Source organism: Melozone crissalis, unplaced genomic scaffold (genome assembly GCF_028551555.1).
Source record: "Melozone crissalis strain CALT ecotype California unplaced genomic scaffold, PUWL_Pcris_2 ptg000013l_1, whole genome shotgun sequence".
Lineage (NCBI taxonomy): Eukaryota > Metazoa > Chordata > Aves > Passeriformes > Passerellidae > Melozone > Melozone crissalis.
The window spans coordinates 49,325,213-49,347,877 of NW_026535791.1; the positions used below are offsets into that span (position 1 = coordinate 49,325,213).

The 22,665-nt window shown below is 40.9% G+C and overlaps 1 protein-coding gene across 1 annotated transcript in view; it reads right to left on the minus strand.

The window, feature by feature from the left end:
• Positions 1-22,665, minus strand: part of TMEM255B (transmembrane protein 255B) — a 66,862-nt gene that overhangs the window by 35,729 nt on the left and 8,468 nt on the right. The window contains exons 3-4 of the mRNA XM_054271886.1: positions 19,546-19,608; positions 2,404-2,493 (exon numbers count right to left, since the gene is read on the minus strand). Coding sequence (XP_054127861.1) covers positions 2,404-2,493; positions 19,546-19,608 — 153 coding nt within the window. The remainder of the gene's footprint in view (positions 1-2,403; positions 2,494-19,545; positions 19,609-22,665) is intronic.

Genomic DNA, 22,665 nt, shown 5'->3' on the forward strand with positions numbered 1-22,665 from the left:
TGTGTCCCAAAGGCGGTGGACAAAATGGCAACAACACAAGCCAGGTCTGAAAAAAGCTGGTACTGCCTGTAGGGAGTGGACTGAATGTGATGTTGCTGCTCTTCCTGAAGGAAATGAGCTGTGATGCAAAGAGGATGTAACTCTGTGGCAGTGACACCGTAGTCTGCATGGCACATGTTCTTCTGATAAAGCCCCACCATTCCTGTAAATTAAATTGGGAGCACACTTACACTATCATCCCTACAGACCTTCCCAGGTGTGTTAGTCAGAGAAACTTGGTGATGTATACCTTTACTTCACCTGATCCTATCAAGTTCCTTATTAGACAGAGGAGAATGAGTTGAAGGGAGTATGATCATGCTGAAATGCAAATTAGTTTTCCAACAAATAGTGCTACTTAGTATTTCTTTGCTCTGTCATGGGTGAAAGGGACATCAAGATACAGATGTGACAAACAGAACTAAGCCCAAATGTCAACAACTGGTCATGGATTTCCATGAAGCCTGTCAACTGGTCATGCATTTCCATGAAGGCTGTCATGATGTGACTGAAGCAGGATCATGTTACCGGGTTGTACAACTCCAGCACACCAGGGAATGGATGGATGGTGACCAGCCCCTTCCACCCTCCAGCTCTGCACAGGAGATGCAGTCATACCCAGTCACTGACTTACCCAGATACAGAACTGCACCCCAGATTGTAAAGTGCTTTTTTCTTGGGTGAGTGCAATGACTTTGTGCCTCGGTGTTCACCTACTGAAAACACCTAGAAAGGTGTGAGGAGCAACGGCTGTGTCTGTGCTTGAGACTGAGCACACAAACTGTCCCCTGACACAGGACCTCACCCCAGAGAAGCTGTGTCTACCCTCAGCAGTGGGGGGCTGTGGCTGCACAGCTGCACTGCAGTTACAACGTGTAAGACTGCACAAGTGCCATGTGAACACTTCCTAATGATCACATTAAAGCAGGACAGAAATAATTCAGGTTCCTGGGAAATTACAGAATCACAGAATCCTCAAGGTTGGAAGAGACCTTCAGGATCATACAGTGCAATCATTAACCCTAAATCACCTTTACACCATATCCCTAAGTGACACATCCAGATGCCTTCGTGGACTTCCAGAAATGGTGACTCTGCCATCTTCCTGGGCAACTTTGTCCAATGCTTACTACTCACTCTCTCAGTGTCCAATCTGAACCTCCCCTGGCTCAAGTTAAGGCCAGTTCTTCTCAAACTTGCAAGTGGGTCATGGCATAAAAGACTGACCTTCACCTCACTGTAACTTCCTTTCAGATAAATAACCTCTTCTTCTCCAGACTAAACAACCCCAGTTGTCTCACCCTCTCCAGGACAGGTCCAAAATTTCAGCAAGTGTCAGTGGTTTTCCAGGGCACAACCACTGAATGTTCTGGAGCAGGGAATCTAAATAGGAATTTGCTCCCCTCTGTTTTTAAGCAGCTCCCATGGAAAGGCTCCCTGGGCCTTTGCTAACCAGAACAGTTAAACCAGGTATCATTCAGACCAGCTACAGGATAAATCCAAGAAAAAGCAGGCCACTTTGGCATCATGCAGGGTCTGTATACCACAAAACATGACTACAATCCAGAGCATTTACCCATGCTCACATTGCACACCTCAGCTTTTTACGCCAATAGATGTTTTTTGTCTTGTGCGATGCATATGAAGCTCAGAAACACACATTTGGTTTAAAGCCCTCTTCAGTAACACTAAAATATAAATCAGTTTATAACTTTATGCTCCAGGTGATCTAAAGCCTAATTATTCTGAGGTATTTGCTAACAGAAATTCAATAGGGTCTCACTGATGCCAGTGGAGTTATGCTGCCCCTCAATGAACATAAGCAGAAAGATGAGCAGGCTCATGGTATTTCATAGCAGAGAGAGCTTGTATACTATCATGCTGTATTATTTAGTATACTCCATCTGACCTCTAATGTCTGTTAACACATATGACTACTTATTTCCTGATGATTTTTGAAATCAAAGCTCAATTAAATCTAGGCTTTTGACTGATTTTTTAGGCATTCTATCACAAAAGATAGAACAGCAAACAACACATTTCTAACATATAAACTAGCATATTCAAATCCCATCAGGTGAGGGTGCTCATCACTGGTTGCATTCCAAATCCTTACTGAACCCAAAAAGCCTTTGTACAATAGGAAACAAATTCTGGTAGTGGTTGAAATGTCTTCCTTTTCTAAGCAGATACACCTTTTAGCATGCCTTTCATGACATCATTTTATATCACCTTTCTATTTGGAATCTCCACCAAGATCTATCAAAACCCCTAATATACTGCTAAACATAAACCAAAAGAAAATATATTCCTGCTAGAAATGACATAATCAAAATTGAAAGATGACAAAATCAGTGCACTTACTATGTGTCGTGCTGCGAACACTCCATCAACTACTGCACAACAGAAGGCTGCTACAACACCAAAGCTGATAAACACAATGGAGGCCACCAGCTGAGAAGAGAAAAACAGATTGAGTAATCTTTTCAGTATAATTTCTTAAATAAAACAATTACACTAGTTTTTCTAGTATTCTGAAACTATGGTTCCCACTGCTGTAACTCACTTTAGATCGTGAGTCAGGATGACAGTCATACACTAGTAAAAAGGCAGAAATTCTTGATGCTGAGTTGACAGTCCATCAAGCCTACTAGAAAAGTTTTAATCTTTCAAGAGAAAATTAGGCCAGCTGCAAGAGTTAAATTCAATGGTGATTTCTTCCAAATCAACTTACTTAATAAAACAGCAGTGCTTCCACAGGGACATGGTAAAAAGTCCTCTTCCTGCTGGCTTACACAAATCTTTGGAGCATGACTACATGGTAGTATTTCACATCAATAGATAAAGGCATCTGTAGCTAAGTTAGTAACTAGCCTGTGAATGATCAGAAATTTTTTATCATCCCAAATAGCTTATGCCACAACAAAATCAGAGATTCAGAGGACTGGTACCTGTGGAAGGGCTGGGGTGTGCTGCCTTGGCCCCCACCCTTGTTGGAGTTTCCAACCTGGCCCTCAGTCTCAGGGTGGAGAGAGCAGAGCACAGCAGAGCTCAGTGAGTGTCCCAGCTGCAGCACAGACAGCACAATGTCTTCATCAACCTACTAGCCATAGCTTCAGACCTCCCAAACTGCTTCATTCATTAAGCACTGTTAATTCTCTCTCCACAGGACTGCACATGGTGCACTGCTGGAGCACAGCTCTGGCACAAGCTGTGGTGGTATGGAGGGCTTGGGAGAAAAGGCTGTGGAGGTTGGGCATGCTGAGCCCCCTGCTCTCTGTGCTGCAGCTCTCACAGCAACTGCAGGGCTAGAACAAACCTAGACACCATGAGCTCCTGCCCAATTCAATCTGGAGAGAGCAACAGCACTTGGAAAGAATGTGGAATGCATCTCTCTCAGGGACCAGTCAGTGTGCTGCTGGCACACACTTCTGAGGTGACACTGGCTTCTTCCGAGGTCACATCTGAAGGGTGCAGTGCTGTGAGCCAGGTGAGATAAAGCCCTGAAAGACCAACTGTGCACTTGGGAGGGCACTCCCCTGGGTTTGCTAGGCCCAATGCCATCAGATGAAGGAGAGAACCTGACAGTTCCTCCTCTCCCAGATTAGAGGATTTTGTGATGTTGGGGACTCTGCACCCTGAGTTTGAAGGAGTGAGTTCCTGCAGGTGAACCTAATATGCACTATCTGGCTGTGCTTTTTAATATAATGTAATGTATACTACTCATGTCTCTGGCATTTCTCAGGCAAAGTCCCAAGAGGAACCCCTTGAAACATCCTATATGTTGCTTTTAATTTACAACAGTATTAAGTTATAGTTAATAACAACAACAGATTAAAAACAGTTCTTGAACACTGACAGAACAGCATTCTTTTTTTGATAGGGCACATGGAAAAGGGAAAAGGGATTCAGTTAAGAATGTGGAACCTTTTTGTTATTTACTAGTTATTAAATGCTCCTTCACAGCATGTATTCCTGGAATGCCTAGATACAGATTACAAAAATTGTATCCATACAGTTCATATATCCTTTTGCCTATACAAAATCTGCATTACCTAGATGCCATTTTCACAAATTTGTAAGTCATCACTAGCTCACTTAAAAATTGGACTCTTTAGCTTGTGTTGGGTTAAGAATAGTACAATGTGAATCCTCCCAGGGGATGTAGCATTGTTGATTTTCTCAAAAATATTTATATTAGGCAGGTAAGAAACTACAATCATACAAGCCCACAGCTTGGATGCACAGATCAAAGCAATATCACCCACATGGAGGTAAGAGCTCTTGGAGAATTCACAAAAAGTACAGCTTAAAAGCAGGAGAATCACAATGCTTTCTGACACACTCCTTAAATCTCCCCTCAGCTCATGTCTCATACAATCAGAGATGAGCCAGCACTGACATAGGGATTGCTGTGGAATTGGAATCCTCAGCATGGGGAGAAAAGGGGCACACACAAATGTGGCTGAGGTAGATGGTACTGGCTGATCTTGGGAGCCTGCTGCATTCCCCCTGCAGCCAGCTCCCTCTTGCTGAAACCCTAGGAAAACACTGTTGGCTGCATCACACTTCAACCTCTGCTTCTCCAGGGTGGAAGGTCATGTCCCATGAATCTGGTTGTCTAAAGATCTTGGCATGCAATTAATCAGATTGAGAGGGCTGTGGACTCCTATCACTGCAGGGTAGAGGGCTGTGTGCCCTGTGGCAGCAGCATTTGCTGTAGATCCTGGTCTCTTTATTTGAAAAAGCAGTAGTGTTTAAAAGTTCTGATTAAGCCAGTATTGTCTGATACCTCTATCTTGTTTTTCAAGTCATAGCAGTCAATCAAATAATTAGTGGGCTAAGTGAGCTAGCCTGAGCTCAAGATGAATTTACTGGAAGCTGACCTCAAGGTGGCTTTTCATTTCACACATGAACAATTTATTGATGATCTACAATCCCCAAACCAACATTTTCCACTCATTGAGATAGCTTAAATCACCTAATGAGTGTGCTGGCCTTTCAGTTTCACCATATAGCCTTAGGAGACCACATTAAAAGGTGCAGTAAATCACAGTATAGAAAGGAGCTATAGAAAAAAGCTGAGGAGCTTTGCACTCCTCAGTCATGTTGGAGATCATCTATGCTTCCAAGGAATTGTGTGCAAGTCAAAGGTTTACAGCCTGCTGTTCCTATCCATAACTACTAGCAACTACTTCAGTGAACAGTCCCTTCAGAATCAATTTCATTTCTTGACTGAAGTAATATTTATCATGATGCCAAAGTGGCAGAACGTGACACCGAGAGCTTTTTATGACTGAAACTGCCTTATATACATTTGAACGACAAAAGAAGTGACAGTACAAGAGCACACTAAAAAATTTCTTAAAATAAAATTATAGATTTATATTCTCTCTCAAATCTCTCACTGCTTATTAAGAATGTGAAAAACATAAAAAACCAAGTACAAAATTAATTACTTCTGAAAATTGCCAGGACAACCAAATGAAGAGCTGTTGCAAATTCAAAAGCTAATTTTCCTGAGTAGTAGGTGATTGGTGGAGCATTGAGTTCACAAGCCTAGGACTGTCTAGAAAGAGAAGAAATGCAGCTCATTTAAAGATAGAGAATGTTTGCTGACAGGTATAAGAAATAACACTTTAAAGAAAATAAATACTGATCCATCACATCATCTTATCTCCATTTTCAACAGCATTATGTTTTGTCAGGACAGCTATTCATTATTTATAGCAATATATTTCAACAGTTATTCAAGAAACAGTTTTGCTTTTGCTATTCCATTGATGTGCAGCCAGGCTTCTCTACAGCTTTTGCCATCAGAACATGTTTACTCCTGGCTCTTGTATAGAATACAATAATCTGATTATTTACAAGGGAGACATAAAACCAGCTATTAAACACTGAAAACTGTAATGTGTGGGCCTAACAATCAAACTCAAAAGGCAGTTGTTTAACAGAGGGGTTTTAGCAAAAGGGAGAACAAAACAGCACACGGAATGAGGGAGTTTTGTACACAGTGTTAACTAAAGAGCTGTGATCTATCTTCAGCTGTGTCACAGAACTATGAAAACGCTCTAAAAAGTAAAACTAGTGAAAGGCTGGACTGCTAAATCCTTGCATACTGTCTCCTTTCAGAAAAGACTTGCATTTTTTTTCAGAATTTACCTGTCTTGGAGAACCTCCTGTCCTTCAGCAGGTATACAACACCACTGCCTGCACTATCACCCTCCTGCACAAGTAAGACTAGTGAAGGTAACAGGGGACACACAGTGGCCAGAGATGCTGGTCACAGACTCTTGTCCAGCTGTCAGAAATGCACCTGGCACAGGGATTGGCAGCTATGTATCCCACAAGGATTCCCCTAAGAGTTGGCCAGAGAGCAGAGCCAAGAGGATGTTTGAGTTTGATGAGGCCAGCTCAGCTGCAGGCACACTCTCATGTACACACTGCACACAAACACTGCACCTCAGGTCCCCAGGCACACTCTGTGCTGAATGACACACTGATGGTGCCACATCCCTGGTGTGACACACACAGACCTGCAGCCAATGTTTGCCAGCAGACCCACCCAAAACCACGGTGCTCCTCAGCAGAAGCACATGCTGGCTACAGGCTGGCACTTGTCTGGCTGTTTCCAACAGCCCTGTGGATACTTCTGGGAGCTAGCTACACTCTCAATTCTGGCACATCCCTGGTTTCCTCATCATTCTAATTTAGCCTCTACCTATCCTCAACCAAAGAGCACAACTTCTCAGGTAATGACAGTCATTTCCAGCACCAGATGCTGCGTGAGATGCTTCCTTCTCTTGATCTAGACCAAGTAGATCTGAGACTGAAAAATGCATGGATTTTTGTTTTCAAAATCACCTTGGTACTGGATGCAAGTTGCATTACATCTAACAGACTCACTTCCCTCATGCTAAATGGCTACTTCTGCATTGCACAGCCTCCAATGTCTCCAAGCACTGTTCATCAAGCCTCCCTGGGATTCTTTTCCAGGCAGAGAAGGAATCAGAATTATCCTGACTGATGTAAATTGACAACCACTGCCACTCAATATTTTTTGCTCTACAAAGTCAAGTTTTTGCAAAAGGGGGTGTAAATGTAATGCCACAGATTTGTAAAGATCTTTTTTATTCCCACACAGGCTCAAGTATTTGGAAAAGAAATGCATGCGGCAGTTTGTTTTAGGCTGCCCCTAACATTATATTTCTCAAATTACTGTTTAATTCTGTGGTCCTTTTTACTGGTTGGATTTCCCCATGTCCCTAAGATCAGAATTGTAGTCTTAAATAAATCTGCTGCACTTTTTCAATGGGGATGATGATGATCATGTAAGAGTAGAAGTTTACAAAAACTCATATCACAAATCCAAAACACAGAATGATTTTTCACCCTGGTGCAACCAGGGAGCTGGAACAACCAATCTCAGCCAGGAGCTGCATCTGTTACCATGGTACCTCAGCAGGTCTATAGATTAATAACCTGCAAAATTAAGACAATTAAACTCATTGCATTGCATTGTATTTCAGATGCTGCTGTCAACTAAGCACTGCCTGTCTTGTGAAATGGGCCTGTATGTAACTACTTTAATTGTGAATTAATTTTCTCTAATTTGGAATGCCCTCTCCTGTGCAGCTGCTTCTCACACAACAGCCAATTCTTTTTCTGCCCTTAGGACAGATGTTTTGCTGCTGTGATGAAAATGAAGCACAAGCAAGACTCCTACAGTTTTCACAACTGAGATAATTAGGATGTTTCTCACTACCCAGGTAATATGCTCCACAATTTATGGCCTGACAACATACTCTTTCCATAGGCTGGTTCTTAAAAAATGGCATGGCTGTAATTGAGGCTCTGCTGGAGGGTTGTCACACCACAGGAGATGGGATCACATCATGTTCGTTATTCATTAATGCCAACTCCAGTCATAGCTGTGCACTGGTTACAATCACAAGAATTCATAATGGTGAAAGACTTTCATGACTTCCCAAACTATGTATTCTAGTTCCTAAAGGAACCCTACAAAAATCTGGAGAGGGACTTTTTATATGGGCCATGTAGTGAGACGACAAGGGGAAATGGCTTCAAACTGAAAAAGGGAAAATTTAGATTGGGTATTAGGAAGGAATTCCTTACTGTGAAGGTGGTGAGGCACTGGAATAGGTTGCCCAGAAAAGCTGTGGATGTCACATCCCTGGAACTGTCCAAGGACAGGCTGGATGGGGTTTGAGCAACTTGGCCTAGCAGAAGGTGTGCCTGTCCATGGCAGGGGGGCTGGAACTAGGTGATCTTTTTAAGGTCCTTCCCAACCTGACCCATCCTGTGATTCCATGATTGTGTTGTCATATGTTTAGATTAGGTCTCATCGTTAGATCAAGTGACCAAATTAGAAACCTATGGCCTTTTCACAGTTGAATTCAGCAAGTCCAGCCATATTGTTCAATATTATCAGCAAAACCAAAGATCTTCAATTCAGATTTCCTTCCCTCTCTCTGTTGTAAATAGCACCTCAGGCTATAGACTGGAGCCTGTGTGATTGCTTGCTCACTGCCAACTCAAAGGGCATCTTCTCCTCCAATCCTTTGGTTCCCTGCTGTCCAGCCCTTTCTCCTGCTCTCTGTCCCAAAGGGCTGCATCCCTTCATCCCAGCTCCTGTGCCCACCCAAACACACAGAAAGCCAGTGAAATTCACTCCACAGGCAGAAACTGCTGATGCCCTCAAATGAGTTAAATCAGAAGACTGCAGAGAGAGATGAGCACTAGATTCAGTGCAAATGAGAAGGTGACACCATGTAGCCATGACAGAAGGGAAGGAGGCAGAAGTGCTGACAGCAACTAATAGATTGTTTCACCTGTTCCATGTAATTTACAGTCCTAGGGATTATCAAAGTAAAAGCTAGGTTTTAGCTGTAATGAATAAATCATAAGGACTGGGGTTATTTTTTTGTTTGTGGTCAAGGAGACTTTTGTTTTACTGCCTGTGAAGAAGTCTGCTGTTTCCCAGTATTGTGTCAGGTATAATTAGGAAAAATAACAACATGAAAAGGCCAGTTGGTGTAACACAGGCAGGAGAAAAGTCCCATGAGACATTTAAGCAACCTCACATGCATAAAAAAGGTCGAATTAATTAGATAAAAAAAGGGAAAAGAATACAGAAACCACATGAGAGGAATAAATTATTATGCCAAAGAGAAAAAACAAGATCAAAATTCACTTTCAAAATTAAAGTGGCATTTTCGTTTGGAAAATTTATCTTTTTTTTTTCCTTTCCCCACATCCTGAAGGGCAAAACTGTGAAAGGCAGGATTTGCAATATCTTTTGTTACAACTTAGGTAGTCACAGTTAATTTTTATCAGACATAGGCATGTAAAAAAGTAGGCACATTGTTTTCCTCTTTTTCTCTTCCAGTGGTACTGCTGCTCAGCTTTTGTAGATAATTCATGACTTAGGCTACACACAATGGCAAGGGACTGTAGAAGTATCCAAGGATGGGAAATGTACAGCAGGGTGACTGAGCAGTCCTGGCTCTCCTCCAGCCCAAGCAGGTTTATGCAGCACAGCTGAGTAAGGAAAGAAAGGGTGTAGGAAAATGTTCCTCACTCAGGGTCACCAAATGTGGTGGTGTTCACAGGGGTCCCAGGACGAGGGAAGCAATGAGAATCTTGACTCCATGTTTCAGAAGACTGATTTATTATTATATATAAAGGGACTACTTTACTGATCAGATGAACAGACTGCTCAGGTTGCTGGGAACTTTCCTTGTGCCACTTGCTGTGGCAGCTTGTTATGGAGATAAGGGAATTGAGCATCTGAGCACACTCACACAGACCTGGGGTTGTGTGATGGCTGTGCTGGGTCCCACGGCAGGAGGGCTCACCCATGGCAGGAGGGCTCACGCAGGACAGGAGGGCTCACCCAGGACAGGAGGGCTCACCCCATGGAGGGAGGGATCACCCATGGAGGGAGGGCTCACCCAGGGCAGGAGGGCTCACACATGGAGGGAGGGCTCACACATGGAGGGAGGGCTCACCCAGGGCAGGAGGGCTCACCCAGGGCAGGAAGGCTCACCCAGCCAGCTTTCCTTGCTATTTCCCTTTAGGGCATGAAAGCCCATAGTTCAATAAAGTCTCTAGAAAAGTGGCATGGAAACATTTGCCTTAACATTGTACTGTCCAAATAAAAGCTTGTATGCTAGTTCTAATAGTTCCCTGATCTAGGTCTCTCTGTTGTTTCCACCCTCTAGAAATGTTGTCTTGAGCATTAATCCTTAACTTAAGCCAAGGCATTTGCTCTACGCTTTCTATAATTCATCTTGTCTTTTTTTTCTAACATGAAGAACACATGACGATACAGTTTATGTGAAAAACATTATATAAAATAAAGACAAATTTTCCCATATTTTTATCTTCAAACAATGAAAGATTGGTAGGAATTCAATCAATAGCCATTACGAAATATGAAACAAAATTACTGGGAAAGGTTACCTGATTAATGCATTCTTTCTTCTCTCATAATCTAATATCAGCTACAAAACCAGACTTAAAATAGCTAGGAAATTATTTCAAATTGTTTTAGCAAAGCAAATCTTTACTAGAATGACCAATCTACAGAATAAAAACCTATATCAAGAAGCTTCTGTGCACTTAAGAATTTGAAACTGGAGTCACCATTACATTGCAATCAGAGAATGAATATGATTTATGTGTAAATGAATACATATTAAATTCAAGCTAATTCATTCACTGATGAGTAAAATGCTCATCTTGATTCAGTTAAAAATGCCACCACTGATGATGCACTATCAAGTCTCCTGGGATTTTGGTGGAATCTGATACTTCACTGGAGTCCAACAGATATTATTAAAACAATTTTCAAAAAAATGAAACAGAACTGAACTTGCTTTACATTTTCTAAGACAAGAAAGAGAAGGAAACAAAAAAAAAGGAATTTTTTTTCCTGGTGCAGGGTTAACTTTATTATCCATGGTGCTCTTTTCAGCCTTCACATCTTAGAACCACAGATCATCCTGGTAACCATTACTGCAGTTCCTGATTTCTTTCTAGCAGCAGCACATCTCAGCTTTACTCAACTCATTCAAACAGCACTGCTGTATTTTGTCCCAAGTCTGAATTGATCCAACCCCCCTACTGGCTGACCTTCTTATTTCAAGGAAATGCACTTCATCTGCTCTGCTCCTGTGTTTTCACTCCTTTTAGAGAGATTTTTTTTAATAGCTGCTCTACTTTTCTTCCATCCCATTAAATCAGGTGTGTGATCAGCCCCCTTTCCTCTGTTTCAGACTCCTATTGTTATGTAGGGCAGCACTGGGGCTTCTCAGGGCAGTTCAGTCTAGCGTGCTTTTCCAGATAGTGCCACTCTCTGGCCACCCTTACACAGAAAAGAGAAAAAAAATCACCTTGATTCACAGCTGGAGAAATGCTAATGGTTTTGGAACCAGTTTCATCAAGTCTTAACCCAGTAGGCGCTTCAAACTGGTAAGAATTCCCCTTTGCAAACATCAACAAAAGCACTTAGATAAGAACAGTTAAAAATTATTACGCATTTAGGGACATCAAATTCACTCTAAAAGAAAAAGCTAAACACAGCATTAAAGGAAAGGGAACAAAAGTGAAACAAATTTAGATTCACTGATTAACAGTGTTGACATTATAGGAATTCATCACATATTTCTTTTTATGGATGCTCTTTTATTGCTTAAGCTGGAACAAGGTCATTTCATCACTTAAACAGCTGTTCTGGGTGGTATGAGAACAATAACCCAAAAATATATAGCATACCATGTGTCATAAAAGTTTATGCTTCCTGATAAAAAATGGTGGAATTTACATAGATCGAGACCGTCAGAGCTGACTGTTTGAGCAGCAAGAACTGTTTTCACACCAAAGTCTCTGTTTTGACAAATCCTCTTTCCCTGAACAGTAATTGCATGCACACATCCTCTTTATAGAACTGCATTAATTACAAGGTTTTTTGGTGGTGAAATTCTACCTGCAGGGTCTGGAAGATTGTATCTGTCCATCAGGGATGTCGGCTATTTAATTTGCGCTAATTCTTCCACAAGAGGTTCAGAAACTGCCTGTGTCCTTTCCACAGGGCACAGCCCACCTCACCTTCTTCACCATGCACACACCAGAAATTAGATTCCTTACTGACACTTTCTAGCCCATGCTCCTATCTGCTAGGAAGAGTAATTGACATCTTCATTGTTCCACAAACACATTTCATGGGTCATCAGGTTTACTTTTGTTTTCAGCTGTGTGACAGAAATGCTTTCATTACATAAACAGCACAAGAAAACAAACTGGCAGTTAAGAAGTGCCCTATTATGCCCTTAATCCTGTGTGCTGTTCCCAAGCAAGATCTGAAAGGAACCACATCCCAAAAGACTGCCATTTAATAAGATAGAGAACTTAAACTGACTTTGTGGCTTGAGTCTCTGACTCTAAAGAATGGTGACAGCCTTTAAAGACTTCAGTATTGGAAATAAGCTCTGGTGGTGGAGAGATATTTTCATTCATACAGGTATGCATCTTTCTGTTTCTATTGAATTTAAGCTTCCAGAAGCAAACTAAAGTAATTCCTGTTGCCAAGGAAGCTCTCCAAATAGAAACCAAAGAATCTCTTTCAAAATTTCTCCTTTTGTAACCAACATTCCACTTCTGTCTTCCAGTAAGGTGAGAAACCTGAGGTGGGTAAGACCTGAGACTGGTACAACCAGTGGACCAGCAGAGGGCTGTGTGGGAGGGAAAAACTACAGTGCTGGGCTGCAGGTGGAGGTACTTGGTGTCATCTCTAGCTGTGTCAGACACAGCCCTGATGATGGAGCACAAAGATTGCTACAGACCTGACTGTGCTACCCATTACAGCTGAAACAACCTGGCACACACATCTATGAAGAGTGTAAAAAGCCCTTTACAAAATAAAGACATAATGTCAGTGGCACAGTGGCATAGACTTCTTTGTCATTATTACAGGTATTTTCCAGGACATGTCAGCTGTAAATTCATAAATGTACATGTGTGAGCATATATTACAGGTTAGGTATTACATGGTTATAATTTCATAATAGATTTCTATATTAAAATATTTACATATAAATAAATATTTGCATGTCTAGCTGATGAATCTGTGCTGGTAAAATCTGAAAGCATACACATGTAGACATGTAATATGAAATGCCAATCCATAAGGAACTAGATCAGGGAAGAGCTGAAACACCTCCCACACTTCCTTTCATAAATTGCACAGTGAAAGCATCTATTTTTGAGTCTTTGAACTTCTCCAGCACTGTTGGGAAATTTATGCTATCTATCTTCAGGCATTTAACTCACTGACAACACTTAGATGATGGTTTCACACCACAGTGAGTTGATATAACAGGTTATTCCTGGCAAAAGGGACACGTCTTTTTCCCTCCTTCCACAGATTCCTCTCCACCCTTACCCATGCAGCCCCACCAGTTAACTTGTGCTGTGTCTGATGCTCACTTGGCTGTGAACCTTTTTACTCACTTAACCAGTGCAGAGTATTTTTAGCCAGGGCAGGGCAGAGGAGCAGAAGGAGTCAGCAAGATAGAGAAAGGAGCAAAGGAAGGAAGATAAAAGAGCTCTTTGTGTCAGTGGGTATTTACATTTATTATAAATTGGAAATCCTCACATTAAGTGCACAAGGTCAAAGAACTGCATAAAGAAATCCAAAGTATTTTACTTGGTCTTTATTCATGGACTATATAACACTAATAATAGAAAAATGTCTCTCATAATATTATACTATTAGAAACAACTTTTCCACTTCTTTACATTTTACTTGCCCACAGAACTTTCTTCTTTTAATTTTACTTGTCTTCATTTTGGAAGGTGCTTTCATACCCACCAATATATCACCTATCCTCCTCCTCTACAGCTGAAATAACTTAGCCTTCAAAACATTTCCAGTTATTCATCTCACTTCTACTCCTGTTTTTGAGGAATATTTTCCTGCATTACAGGGAATACACAGATTTCCCAGACCTACCATGGATAGACCACATTCCAAATCCCTTCCAAAAAGGGTTAAAAGGGGCCTCAATGCTGATTCCTGCACAATAAGGCAGCTAATACCCAAGACTTCACCATGCTTATGAGCCATCTACACTTTGGATGGTCTGCCCTCAACTTGAAATTAGACAGAATTATAGTATGATGTCTTCTGTAATATACTCAATATTATATAAGAGAAATATAATTGTCACTTAACACAGGATTTTTCTTACCACACTTTAGCTAACTACAACTCCAGAATGTAGTGTAAACCACCCTTCAAGGTCTCTTCCAGAATCTAAGGAGAGAACAAGATGCCTCTGAAGAGCACCTCAACACAGTCTTGAAGAGCTAGTCATGAGAGCAGGAAGACATTCTCAAAGAATAAGCTACTTGAAGTTATCAGCTAATAAGATGCTGTTATATTTTGAAAAAATGCAGATTCATAAAGAGGAGCCACTCCAGCTCCTTCAAGTGTCAGTGTCAACCTATTCTGATTATCTTTATATAAATCTTGTCTGTTTCTGAAATGTGCAGTTAGATAACACCACAAAACCTAGCACACATTTATGCCTGAAAAGGCATCAGTAGGTCTTTTCCATTTCAATAATTTCAAAGGTGCTAAACGAGAGAAGGATAATTACTAATTTCTTCTATTCTTAATGTTTTTACCTCAGCATTAATTGTTTTTCTCTCAACTGTGCGAAATATAAGCATACAGAAAATCAACCCTGAAAGAAAGAAGTGCTGTTAACTTTGTCAGAAACTCCTAAACCAGGAGAGAAATAATACCTTGGTAGTTACAAAGATTACCTTTACATGTTCTGCATTTCCCCTGCAATAGGAAAGGCTTCTTCCATTTATTTGCAAAGGAACATCAAAGATAGCCTCAGGGGATCTGCAGAATTTCAGTGGTCTTTCTTTATTAAAACAAGCTGCTTTAATTAGCCTAATATGTGATATGAAATCAATCAGTAATTAGTATCTTTGATCAAAATCTGCACTAAAGCTCAATTCTTCAGAATGTTTGATTTGCAAACAGCAAATGAAACAGAACATGTTTGAACAGAGCTAATTAGATGTATATATAGCAGTATTTTTGGGGGGTGTATATATTAATAACCATCACCTTTACATAAAATGCCCAGTGGGCATTTTCTGATGGGTATAATTCATAAGATATATTGGTATTGAAAAAAGTGAAAGAGGTTTGCCTCTTCTGAAGGCTGGCTGACACATGTACCTGCTTCAAAAAATCCTCTATTCTGAAACAGAGGTAAAGTCCAGGGTTAAGAAAATAATCAGAGATAATACTAAAATCCTACCTCACACAATGTCAATGCAGGACAGGGATGCTTGCACTGTAAGGGAAGTCTATCAGCTGAAAACAGAAGAGAAAATTATTGCTTGGTTTCTCCAACTTCAGCTATAGCGTCTTTTCAACTCTTCCTTCGAAATCTAACTCTTGTTGGGAAGCAAGCATATTAAGGGACCTAAACTTAGCATCCCTTGAGAAGCCTGAATAAATAGCTTTTCCTTTTCTGTCTGCGTGCAGAGCTCCATGTTTGTACCTTCCTCATGTTTTCAAATTCTGCTTTGTTGGAAGCTTTGCCTCCATTTCTCTGAACAAGTCAAGGACCAGGCTGAGCACTATATTTATATGTGAGTATATCCTAGACATGTCAGTGAGAAAATTAAATGTTTTAGCATGAAGAATACATGAGGAAGCCTCAGCAGTGGATGACTTTGGGTGTCAGACCTGCTTCACACAGCTGCTTCCACCCTAATTACCAAGATTTGTGATTACTCACCATCTCATGAGGGGTCACTCCTGCTCCAAAGACCCCTCCCCATCCTCCCTGTGTCTTTTTTCTCCTGTACCTCCTCCCAAGCCCTTCCTGCCTGCTCTCTGCCACAGCTGTGCTGCTCTCATTGTAGCTCCCACAGCCCTAGTGGGAGGCAGTTTGAATGTTTGAATGTTTGCACTGTGACACTGCAAACATTCAAACCCTGGCAGCTATGATGCTGCTCTTGAACCTCCCCATGGCTCTTGAAGGCACCACAGCTTCAGGGTGCTCATTTTCAGCCTTGCAAACACTATGGCTGGGTGAGGCTGGCGCTGGAGAGAAGTGTGAGTGGAAGCTGTGAGCCATTGCTCGGTTTATGCATAGGCTTAGCTAAAACTGCATGCATGGTGTCACATCGACATTGCACATTCAGGGAGTGATTCATTTCTGGGTGCAAGCTCGTGCCACCTCCTCAGAAAATACATATTTTCTGAGGAGAAACCTCTTACAGCTCTCCCTCAGCATTACTCACTGCTCTCAGCTTTATTGCCAGGAGCCCCCTGCATACCCAGCCTTCCCCACTCCTGTATGTAATTTCAGCATTCACTTCCTAACTGGAAATACTTTGTACTGTAATGTGAGGAGATGGCAAGCAAGCAAACAAGCAAGAACACTTCATGTCTTACAATCAAATCCATTTGATTTGGGCAGTATCATGTTTTTCACTCATCTGGCTGGACTCAGTGTGCCTTTGGAATGAAACAACACCCAGCTATGCACTGCCCTTCTATCCATAACCTGCTTTGCAGAGAGCAAGAAAGACAAAAAAGAATAGTGACACATTATGCCTGAAATGCCTTCTGTTTGCCAGTTAGAAGCATCCCAAATCAGTGCAAATCTTCAGACAAAGGGAAATTTTGTTCTGCTGCTGCCAAGCTTTGCATATCAGAGCCAAGCACAAATGCTAAGAGCTGAAGTGAAATCATGCTAGTCAATGAGGCAGAGCCTGCTTCTTCAAGCAGCAGTTCCTTTGAATTAAGGGTTATACCTTGGTCAGCACATTGAACTCCCACTGAGGGCTCTGGGATGCCAAGAAGGAAGTCAAAGAAGTGCAACATTATTAATGTCATGTTTTAAGAACAGACCATTGTCCACTCTGCCTAACTGTACTTTTGTTCTTTCTCAAACTCCACACTCATCAGTTACTGAATGCCGGGATTTTGCTGTATTGGTTCTGCTAATCATTACATATTTTATGTTGCATTTAGCATTTCATCAACCATGAAAGAACCTGGACCTAAAATGGACAGGTCACAGTGAAATAGAACTTCAAGACAAAAAGAGAAATAGATTTAAGCAGAATGGTCAATTTAAAATAGACTTTTTCCCCTAGTGCAACTGACTTTGCATTCATTTTCAATTTAAATAACAAATAAAAAATGAAGTACTGAGTCATTACAGGGGCCAGATAACTGTCAAAGCTACACTAGGTTAAATTCAAATTATACTGCAGTAACTGCTCAAAGGTAGTCTAGTTAAAATAGCATGAACTGAGTAAGCAATTTCTTTTCCTTTCCACTCCCTTTTGTCCTGCTGCAATGCATATAGTTTTTAGGTATAGGTGTATAACATTTATTCTACATTTCTGTGCTTACTTTCAATCTTTATAATGATAGTTGCAAATTTGTTAAAGCTGCCCTAAACCCTTCCAAACAAATATTCTCAGTTATGTCCCAAGGAGTAGCTACTGCCTTCCATTGTAAACCCTTTCAATGCCATTTCCAAAACTTTTTAAACCATCTGCTCAGCCTCAGCAAAGACAGTGTTAAAAGACCCACTGTTCTTGGGTTCTCAAGGCAAGATGCATAATTAAACTTTCTAGGTATTCTCTTAGTCTACTCCCCAGAAACCCAATCTTCCAACAACCAAATCATCTGTAAATGTTATAAGCAGGAAGCAGTTTTCCTTGTTCCATGCTGGGAAATGCAAACAGGCACTAATCCCAAGCATACTGGACACTTATGTCTCCACAGTCCCCGTGTAAATGACACAACATGTCAAGGAATACATACTTTAACTGCTGCTTTGCCACCTTTTGGCTTTTCAGACATTTTACTTTTGCTAAGGACAGAAGCATAGAAAACCACAAGGCAGATTAGAAGAAAAGTGAAAAACCAAACAACCCTAAAATATTATGCCTGTTAGTAAGGTAGTATGAATGCTGTGGAAGATAAAGCTATTTTCATCTGCCCAGCACTGAGCCTGCAACTTGGAACCTGCTGTTCACCCTGGTCTCTGATGTAGAAACCAGGAGCATTAGTTCTTAATTAAGCTGTTTTGTTAGTAGCAAAATCAGTGACACCTGACCTACTGCAGATTTTTGTCTCACAGGTCATGTTCCATTTGGATTCTCTACTTTTAAATAGTGGTGAGCTGACATTGCAGCCTTTACCACTGTGGAGGAACTAAGTCACAATTCTCTCTTCTACCCACTTGTGAATTTTCATGAAACTTGATGGAATTGCACATCTTTGAAGTTTCTACCTCCCTCCTGAATTTGCTTGAAACATGGACAACATGTTCAAAAAATGGAACAGAGAACAGAAAAAGAAGACACAAATATCACAGATTTATAAATCTTATTTCTTTGTGAAACCCAGCTAGAAACAGAAGTTAAAAGCAAGGGAATTCTTGCAAATACACTACTGACAGTTACAGGTAATGCAAAAAAAGAGTGATATACTATGAAGGAATGATATTATTACTATTTGTAAGTAAAGTAGTTATTTATTAGTAAAATGCAAGCTAAATCCATCAGTTCCTCCTCTGAGCTTAACACCACTCTTGATTTATACCACGGAAAGCTCTGCATTATGAAATTAATCATATTTCATGATGCTTGGCTATAATCAGTCTACTGTGAAGTGCCCATTGGACATGCTGTTATTCAACCAAGATTGTTACTTTTTGCAAAGAGCGAAAGTAAATTGTTAAGAATTTCTACAAATTCCTTCCTCCTTCTTACACCCTCCTTTACCCAAATGCCCCAAAGACTTTCTATGACTTGCTCATACAAATAAAAGCAATGTATTTGGGAAGCCAAGCTAAATTTACAAACAAATCACACAGCATCTCAGATCCTGTCTGACATAGCCAGGCAGTCTTAACAGCAAGAGCTCTGGATTTTTTTCCTTCTATTTAACAAATATTGTTTCAGGAAAGTGTTCCTGACAAACTTCTTGGACAGGATGAGATCATCTGCTAGGGTGGAGCTGTTCATGTCACTTGTTGCTGCTCAAACTGCTGTTTTGCTCTCTTCCCATCTTTTTCCCAGTTACATGGTCCTAGCCAAGCTCTGGCACTCAAATGGTTCTGCCCTCAGTCAATTCGACTCACTAAACCAGCAGGAAAGTAAATTCAGCACAACAAAGTAAGCTGCTTTTGTTTTGCCTTGTACAAAGGAACTTACTGGCCCATTCATGCTTCTCCAAAGCTTCTTAGAAGTGGTGAAACAAATGACTAACACTTTGAGGCAGATGAAGCAATTTTAAGTCAACTGGAAATCTCTGCTTTTTTTTATTATTTTATCTCCGTTTTTTTTAACTTAATACAGTCTGATAAAAAAAAATTAAATTAAATTAAAATGTAATTAAACATTAAAATTAATGTTACTTACTATTTGTCTTCTGTTTTCTACCAGGTAGATGCCAACAATCCCTAGGAAAGATCCAAAGCCAAGCTAAGGCAAAAAACAAAACCAACAGAAATGCATGAGGTCAGCTTATCTGGACAACATACCAACACACACAGTGATATCTGAGCTAATGCACCACACAGATGGGCTAAATGGGGGGGTCAAGGGAAAAGGTTGAAGCTACTGTTGGACATAAATCAGACAATGTAATGCGAAATGGCCAGGACTGCAGGTCTTTCATAGTTCACTGCAAAATTTGTCATGCAGAAACAGAAGTCTGTATAGACATGCATCTATAACCTGACTACTGTTACCATTGTCATGTATAGTTTTACACACTGTAAAGCGAAAAACTAAGTAGGAGAAAAAAACCACTTGCATTTAGTCCACACATCATAATTTTTGAAAATTGCAAAGCTTGAGGCAATTGCAGACAGTTTTTCTCAAAAAATTGATGTGTTCCCCAAAGTTCAAACCCTTAGAATTTTATCTGTTTGATTTTAATGATTAGACACTATCACACAACCCAGAAAAAAAATCCTTGCTACAATGCTAAAAGGACCAGTACAGCCACAGGAGGGAGAGAGAGGGGAGGAAGGGACACTGAAGTAAGCTGGCCTTAATGTTCCAGTGTTGCTTCAACATTGGGATGGTAGGAAAAGCCTCCTCCTTACAATGGGCCCATGAAGGTTTGGAGCAGTAGAAACTCCTTGGATTCCCAGTTCCAGCCCCACGCTGTAATGAGGCCTCTGAACCGAGCTCAGAGCCTCTCCTCCAAGCACAAATGAAGTTTTTAAGGACTACACGTCCCAGCCAAGGGCTTAGGCAATGCCCGTAAATTCCTCGCTGTTCTGCACAGCTGCTCACAGCAGAAAGCAAATCCCTGCAAGCACTTTGCCCGCTCGGTATCACCAGAGGAATCCGTCACTCGCTTTCAGGAAAGCCACTGTACGGAAAGGAGATTTGCTCTTGAGTGCTTTGGGAAATTTATGTGAAAGGGAGACGCAAGGACTAAGAGCAGAGACTTTGAAGGAGTGGGCAAGTGCACCCATGCTGACAGCTAAATAGTAGAGACACTTGGAACGGCGAGCAAGGACACTCTGTTCAGGGGACAGCAACTTTGCAAATTAAGACAACTACATCAAAATGACATCTGGTTCCAAGCCCCATTTTTCATTCCAACAGGAACAATCCATAAAGCCTCATTTATGGCTGATGCAGGGAACACAGAATGAGTAATATCCATGCGAACAAAAAGAATGACCGAACACAGAACAATAACAATTAAATCAGAAGGAGAAGAATCACAGAGATCATTATGAAAGCCACAGCACTACTGAGATTATTTTAGGGTCATATGAGCTAGTTTTTTGTCTTTTTAGACAACAGGCTATCTGGGAGCTCTGGGAGTCCAGGTCAGTATGGGGACCCTGTTGAAAGAGTATAGAAACAGCGAACAAAATAATACAGTAAGTAGTCACAGAGAAGTGACATTAAATATTTAAGTATAAACAATATTTATAAGGAAATGAGGCTGAAGCAGTTCCAACTCTGTCTTTGTAGATCATTCCAAACATGAAGTCCAAACAGATGCTCAAGCACTAATCCACTAAATGCGGACACCTTCCAAAGAGTAATATTATATTAACTCATCTCACACAGAAATATTTTGTGTTCAATTACTTTGGATGCATAAGTATGGTAATACCTAGCACTATAAAGATGTATTTAGAAAAAAGATTTTTTTTCAAAACAAATTAGAAGTGACCACATATGCAGGGAAACTAAGGCATTTAACTCTTCATGAAGCCAGTGGGAACTTGGCAGAAGCCAAAATGTATTATGGATCTAACCCTGAAGACCTGTTCTGTAAATACTTCTAGAAACAAGTAAATCTCTGCCAGTGGATAGTGTTACTCATCTTCATAGGTGTCTTCAAGGCAGGGTTAATTAATTCTGCATAGTTTTTAAGACCAAAATTGCTTACCTAAGGTCAGTGGAGGTTTCACCTCATCTACCAGCTGTGAAATTAATATTTTACTACTGAAGTCTATGAGAACTAGACTTCATTTTAAATTTAAATTAACACTGTCTGTCCTTATATTCTTGCTTTTCTCTGAGCCCAGCAGTTAAATATGTAGTGACAAATTCACTCCCCCGGTTTAAGTATCTGAGAGTCTGGGATCAGGGCTATGCTGGTTTTCTAAGCTCCCTCTACTGTCAGCAGAGAAGAGAAGCACTTTTTGAGGAATATTCAGGTCATTCTGAAGGAGATGATGGTGTGAGGATCCCACCTGGAGCATGCCCTCAGTGGGCTCCCAGCATAGCAAGGACATGGACATGCAGGAGTGAGGATAGAGCAGGGCCACAAAGACAATCAGAGGGCTGGAGCATCTCTCCTATGAGGGCAAGATGGGAGAGCTTGGGTTGTTCAGCCTGGAGAGGAGACGGCTCAGGGGAGAACCAATTACTGCCTTCCAAATCCTAGAGGTGCCTTTCAAGAAAACATGAAGACATGAGACAAGAGGAAATGCCTTCAAACTGAAAGAAGGTGGGTTTAGATTAGATATTAGGAAGAAATTCCTTACTGTGAAGGTGGTGGGACAGCAATAGGTTGCCCACAGAAGTTGTGAGTGCTCCATCCCTGGAAGTGTACAAGGCCAGGTTGCATGGGACTTTGAGAACCTGGTCTAGTGGAAGATGTACCTGTCCATGGCAGAGGAGTTGAGATAACTTTTAAAGTCCCTGCCATCCCAAACCATTCTATGATTCTGTGACAGTCGCTCTGCCAATGCTGCACTGGAGTCAGTCGCTTCTGGCAGTGAGGCAGAAACAGAACAGGGCTGTCACACACCTCTGACCAGGCTTCTGGCAAGATACCATGTAAGATTTGCACAGTACTTTTAATTCTTGCTACATGTTTGTGATATTTAATATCTTGATGACATTTACATTGGCAATTACGAAGGAAAATTATTAATAAAAGGTTTTGTTTTCAAAGCATTCTAATAAATTCTTACTTTTCTATTTAATAATGAAAACAAGATTTTCAAAAAATATTTTAGCAGGTGATGTTTTTCAGATGAGTGAGTAGACATTGCA